Source organism: Chiloscyllium plagiosum, unplaced genomic scaffold, assembly GCF_037043375.1.
Source record: "Chiloscyllium plagiosum isolate Xiang-an unplaced genomic scaffold, Cpla_swu_hap1 HiC_scaffold_4, whole genome shotgun sequence".
Classification (NCBI taxonomy): Eukaryota; Metazoa; Chordata; class Chondrichthyes; order Orectolobiformes; family Hemiscylliidae; genus Chiloscyllium; species Chiloscyllium plagiosum.
In genome coordinates, this window is record NW_028270142.1 from 99,686,948 (window position 1) to 99,693,781 (window position 6,834).

The 6,834-nt window shown below is 40.8% G+C and overlaps 1 protein-coding gene across 1 annotated transcript in view; it reads right to left on the reverse strand.

The window, feature by feature from the left end:
• Positions 1-6,095, reverse strand: part of mmp16a (matrix metallopeptidase 16a (membrane-inserted)) — a 253,187-nt gene extending 247,092 nt beyond the window's left edge. Inside the window, exon 1 of the mRNA XM_043688130.2 lies at positions 5,827-6,095. Coding sequence (XP_043544065.1) covers positions 5,827-5,970 — 144 coding nt within the window. The 5' untranslated portion in view covers positions 5,971-6,095. The remainder of the gene's footprint in view (positions 1-5,826) is intronic.
• Between the last annotated feature and the right edge of the window lie 739 nt (positions 6,096-6,834).

Below are 6,834 nucleotides of genomic sequence, written 5' to 3' on the forward strand. Positions count from 1 at the left end.
TGAAGCAGATTTAAAACATGGTCCAATATCCAAAATTTATCAGAAAAGGTTTGAAGTGTCAAACAGGTCCTAAAAGGTTACAAAGATGCTTTCAGAGATCCGGCATGTCTTCCTATTGAATGCCATCTTGACGTGCGACAGACCACAAGGACCTGACAAATAGAATTCCAACTGCCCCCTCCTGTCCAAACTGAAAGACGAGATGGAGGAACTTGAAAAGAATGGAATAATCAAAAAAAAGTTACGACTAGATTAGCAGCATGGTAGCAGTGAAAAAACTGGAAAACAGAGTATGCTTGGAACCAAGAGATCTCAAAGAAACTTTGAAGAGATCTAATTTCTGAATGCCAATCATTGAAATAAACATTGCCTCACCTGCAAAGACAAGGTCTTCATAGCCTTTGATGTGAAGGAAGGCTACTGGAAAACAAAGCTTAATGAAAGCAGCAATCTTCTTACTATGTTATGGAGACCATTTGGGAGATACAGAATTTGTACACACTATTTCACATTTCTACTTCTCCAGAAGAGTATTGCAGACAGTCCGGCATAATGATTCCCTGAGTGGAACCCAGTTTTGATCTGCTGGTTTTATTGCTATTCATTCACAGGATGTGGCCATTGCTGGCCAGACTAATATTTATTGCCCATCCTTAATTACCCAGGAGGGCAGTTAAGCATCAACTGCATTGCTGAGGGTCTAGAGTCACATGGAAGCCAGACCATATAAGCATGGCTGTTTCCTTCCTTAAATGATATTAGTGAATCGGATGGGTTGTGAAGGAAGTGGTTGTGTAGATGTGCAGGCACAATGGTAGAATTGCAGAACACAATCAGAATCTAGCGCGTCAGCTTACAGAGAGCTTGCCAAGTGAACCCGAAGCTGAACAAGTAAAAGACACAATTGAAGTCAAGTTGGTAAGTCGGGTACTGACAGCAAAGAGACTTTGTCTGAATCCTGACAAGGTGAAAGCACGAAAGGCAGCAACCAACAGATATGAAAGCAGTGCAATGATTCATTGGATTTGTGAACTGTTGAGTAAAAGTTTTGCTTAATTTGTCAACACAGTGTGAATATCTACCTATGCCTACTGCTAAAAAGTATAGTGGTTTGGAACACATATCAGGAAGTAGCTTTCACAACTAGTGATGATAATGCCAATTATGCTGAGTTAATATTGATAGGGCAGCATGGCGGCTCAGGGGTTAGCACTGCTGCCTCACAGCACCAGGGACCCGGGTTCAATTCCACTCCAGGTGTGGAGTTTGCACATTTGCCCTATATCTGCATGGGTTTCCTCTGGGTGTTCTGATCTACACCACCGTCCACAATGTGTAGGTTAGGTGGATTGGCGATGCTGAATTGCCCATAGTGTCAGGCATATGTAGGTTAAGTAGATTCAGGTGAGGATTTCACCTGATGAAGGAGCAGGGCTCTGAAAGTTTGTGATTTCAAATAAATCTGTTGGACTATAGCCTGGTGTCAGGTGACTTCTGACTTTGACTACTAGGTGTTAGACAAGTTGATATCAATAATTACCTGTGAGAGTGCAAAATGTCTGAAAGCACATTTCAGTCATGACAGCACTTTAAACATTGTGATAAGAAACAATGGTTCACAATTCACAAGTGAAGAATTCACGCACTTCATTAAGGGTTTGAAAATTCAACACCATTCATCATCTCCATATTATCCAAGTCAAGTCAAAACACAAAGGTGGCAGGGAAGATTGCCAAAAGAAATCATCAATAAATGAAACAAAAGCCAATCCTTGATTGGAGAAATAAATGTATTTGGAAATAGACAAGGAAAGTCTTCCAGTACATAGACAAATATCACGCTGCACCCAAACCACTCATCCAATAACAAAAAGTCTACGGAATCCAGAAATAATAACAGGCATGAATGATAAAATCAAAGTGAAATAACTGAATGGCAAATTTCACAGTTATAAAACTGCCAAGTCATTACCAAAGCTGAGCTATGGAGGGCTAGTCAGAGTGCAAACATTCACTGCTCTCATCAGGGGTCAGTCCATGTGACAACTTTAAACCTGTGCTGAGCAGTTGTGACCTCAATCTGGCGAACAACCAGATATATTGTTGCAAGCACAGACACCATGTACAACTACAGAAGCAGTACCTCATTGTTGACAGGAGAACAGGAAGATGTGATCTAGATGTGACAGTTAGCCCATCAGTCTAGAGGTCCACTGCTCCCCAGCAATGGAAATGATCTGAAATGATTACCATGGTAACAGCATCCCATGAAAGTCTTCCCAGAGAAGAAACACCATCCTGAGAACAAGCAGTGCCAACAAGAATGTGCACGTGTACCATTAAGTGACCTGTATGATTTAAAGACTTTCACTGAATCAAATAATTGTTACAGTGCAACAGGTCATTCAGCCCAACATGTCAACAAAGCTTTCTGACCACGCTGACTTACTGCCAAACTTCACTCTTCTCCCCACAATCCTGCACACTGTTTCTATTTATATAATCCTCTAATGCCTTCTTGAATGCTTCAACTGAACTTACTCCAAATTTTCAGACAGCACATTGCAGACTATTTGCTTTGTGACAGGTTTCTCTCACCTTTCATTTTCTTCTTTGTGGGGACAGTTTTTTTTTTGCCTACCTATTCTAATCTATCCAGACCCCTCGTGAATTTGAAAAGTTCTGTCAAATATTCCGTCAGCTTTCTCCTCTTCAAAGAAAATGGTCCTAAATTCTCCAAACGACCCTAATAAATAGATTGTCATCCCTGGAACCATTCTCATAAACCTCTTTCTTCATTTATTAAAATATTTCCTCAATTGTGGCATCCTGAATTGTCCACAACATTCCAGCTGAGGTCTGACCAGTTTCTTTTATAAGTTCATATAGCTTCCCTGCTTGTACTCTCATATCCCAATTAAGTATGGTATCCTTGATTAACAGCTCTCCCTGTATCTGTCCTCCCACTTTTAATGACCCTCTACCTCTGTGTATATTTTAGAGTGCTACCTTTCATTTTAAACTGCCTTAGCACTTTCTATCGACATGTATCACCAAACATTTGTCTGCCCTGAATTTCACCTGCAATATATCAACCCACTCCACGAACTTATCAATGCCCTTTTTTGACAAATTTGACATTGTCCTCTTCTCAGTTTAAAGTTCTCCCAAGTTTTGTGTCATCCATAAACTTTGAAACTATACCAAGAACACCAAAATCTAGATCATTCAGATATATATTGGAAAAGCAAGAATCACCATATCAATCACTGGTGAACTCCACTATAAAACTTCCTTCAGTTTGAAAAATACTCACTAACCATTATTCTATCTTGCATCTCTCAGCCAATTTTGTATTTGACATTGCTACTTTTTTTTGCCTCAAGTCTGTTGTGCAGCACTGTATTGAACACCTTTTGGAAGTTCATATAAGTCATATCAATAGCCTTCCCCTCATCAACGCTCTGTTAGTTCTTTTAAAAAAAACTCAAGCATGTTAGAAAATTTTCCCTTAAAGTGATGTCAATTCTTCTAAATTAATCCACACTTTTCCACCTTTGACTATTAATTCTAGCCTAAATAATTGTTTCCAGAAAATCTCCAGAAGTTAAATTAATATCTTTGTAATTACTGGGCTTACCTTCACAACTTTTTCGAACAAGGTTGTAATGTTTGTAAAGCACCAAATGCAAAGAAGAGTAAAAGATTGTGACCAATGCCTCTACAATTTCCGCTTTCACTTCCTGAAAATTTTTGGATACCTCTCTATGTGGCACATTTGAACGTGTCTCCTGGTTCCTTACCAAATTTAAGTACCAACCACTTTTCATCTAGTGTCTGAGTTTCCTCCTGTCATCTTGGTCTGGGCAGCATCAGCCTCATGGGTAAAGGCAGATACAACACATTAATTTCACAACTCAGCCATATGTGAATCTCCTTTTTTGGTCCCTAATTAGCCCCTACTCCTCTTCTTCCCATCCTTTTACTATTGATCTGCTTCTTGAAGGCTTTCCATCTACTGTGGTAGATGGAAGTGGAACTTTGTAGAGATTAATTAGATTTTCATTGTTTGCCATGTATTTTGAGTAACCTGTAAATGCAAATAATAATGCATGCATGTGTTCTGTCTTATTTTTAATAGGAAGAAACGTTATTGCACTTCATGTGAGTATTGGCTTGCCGTAGTCATACGACCTCTAGCTCTGATGTAAGTGGGCTATGTGCACAGTCTGTGGCAGCCATTAAATTCACATCGATGGAAACTGTCTACTTGTTGCCTTGTGTGCAATTGCTATCTAGAACCTCAAATGAAAGACTTAACTGGCAACGAAAATAGACCGAGGAAAACTGTGCTCTATATTACGACAATCTCAGTGTTGCTTCACATGACCATTGGAATTCATGAATTCCCAATATGCGAAGGTAAACTCCGGAATATCAAGCCATTTCAAAAAAAGATGCAATTTCTGCACTTAAAAGTTATTGACGATTATATTTGACAATTCAAATGGCACTGGTCTGTTAGTATCACTGACAGGAGGTAAGCAGATCCTGTCTGATAACTTTTCTGTCATCTGATTAGCCGCTTTTCAAAATGTGCCAGTCAGCAAAGCTCTAAGGATGCTGCCAGCTACCTTGAAAAGTCACATCGGCTTTTTGCTGGCCACTTGTTAGAAACCAACATGTTGAAGCTGGCGTCTGTGTGCCGAGGCGGCTGCAGCTCCCTCGGATCGGCTTGCAGGCTACCTCCGAGCCGGATACAAACAGGAGCAATACAACTTCCAGGCTCATTGTCTGGATATCCGATCGGGCTGAGAAAACAAGAGACGCTTCAAAAAGCCGTAGGATAATTAAAGGCGCGTTCTCCTATGTATAAATGCATCCGTGTTCAGTGGTCAAATTTGAGGAACGACTAACACACTCGAATGAATGGGTTGAACCCCAAGTGACTCGTTATTTGAACATTTCTAAACTTTGATTTTTTTTAAATGAACACAGGGTATAAATTATTAATAGTTGGACTATATTAGCGGTTGGGATCTGGGTTATCAGCTGATTTGGTAAAATGAAGAGATTTCCGAGACACATAAAAATAAAGTTTGCTAAGGTTAACCATCATCGTTAGGTTTGTGCTGATTGCAACTGGTCTCTTTCCGATTCCGGTGATCTTCAGAATGAGATAAAAGGCACATTCACGAAGTCACTTCCTTGAGATGTAGTAACACTCATTTCCCTGAGGAGTCTCCAGCCCTGAGGAATGTCAGAAAGCCGGAGGAACAGTCATACAACACGAGGCAATGGGGTGAGGGCGGGTGAAGAGTGTGTGTGTGTGTGAAAGAGAGAGACGGACAACGATGGTTCAAACATACAACTCCGCCTTAAAACAGAAAACATCCAGCCTCCGAACACGTTTATCCCCATTGGCCCGACAGGGAATAATAAATCATCCCAAATTCCCCCCTTCTGCACAAAACTGCTCAGGAAAGAGGCAGTCACCAAATCATCGGAGAAAGAAAGAGCTTGTCCAGTCTGTAAACATCCTTCCAGACACAGGTCTTTTCACACTTAGAAACTGAATCATTAGAAACACTGTTCTGAGACATTAATATGAGTACGTCTTTGTTTAGCATTTAAAAATAAAAAATATTAAACATGTTTCCCCCAAGCAATCGTACGCACGATGGAGAAGCTGCAGAAACGTGTTGTTACTTTAGTAATTTATGGAGATCCCAGTGTGTGTGTGCCCTATCGGAACGTCAGACTATTCAAATGTAATACTCAAACAGGAATATTTCCAGAACAGGAAAAGAAGTCTTGCAAACTTACCTCCACGCTGAAGGGCTGGTCTTCCCCGCAAACCGAACAAATAATCCACAGCAAGGTTTGCAAGTAAAACACACCGGAATGTATGAATGCAAGTTGGCTTCCTTTGTACAGTGTGGCTAAAGGCTTTGTGAACCCGTTTGCCATCTTTCAGAGCAGGGGCCGCTCATTTGTGTGTGACTGGAGGCAGAGCGAGACTGTGAATCAAAGAGAGCAGCCAGGGAGCTGTATGGAGCTCGAGTGCTCTGGGCTGCAGATCGCTCCTGAGCAATTTCACTGGCTCCAACCACACAACTCGGAGTGTAACAGTCCAGGGAACGTCCAGCGAGCCTGCGCACTGACTATCAGACGACCCTCCACCACTGGAACAGTCCTCTCTCAGTACTGTACTGAATCACAGCGAAAACCCAGCCAGCAGAGCCTGACACAGGCACTCTTCATTCATTATGCAGACATTGTATTTATCTGTCTCTTGGCAGGGAGGATAGACAAAGTGTAATTAGTTTAAACGTAATGTTTCTCCCCTGTGCTCTGGTGGCTACCTTCTGTTAGTAAGACAGCTGCAATGCCGAAGTTATTCCTGGCAGTGTTTTATTTTGATATCAGTAATGACTTATGAGAAATTTCATTTTTTTTAAAAAAAGAACACTCACTGTGATTAAAGTACACCAAGATTCCACGTTGGGAGCAAGCGCTTTTCTTTTTGTCTTTGCCTCACTTTTAGAAACAAAAGAATTGACAGCAGATGAAATTCAGACTGGCAGGAAAAGAAGTCTTCACACATTCCAACTTTTGGTTCATATCCCTGCAGGTTACACGTCAAGAAGATATTTAAGTTTAATTTAGTTGATGAAGGTTTCTGCCTTTATCACCCCCAGATGCTAATGCCCCACCCCTCGGGGGGAAAACCATCTTCCCTTCATTCCTTCCATAATTAATTTAAATCTATGTCCCCGTTTATTGACCACTATGTGAAGGAAAATGAGACTTTTCAATCCATGGAAGATATAG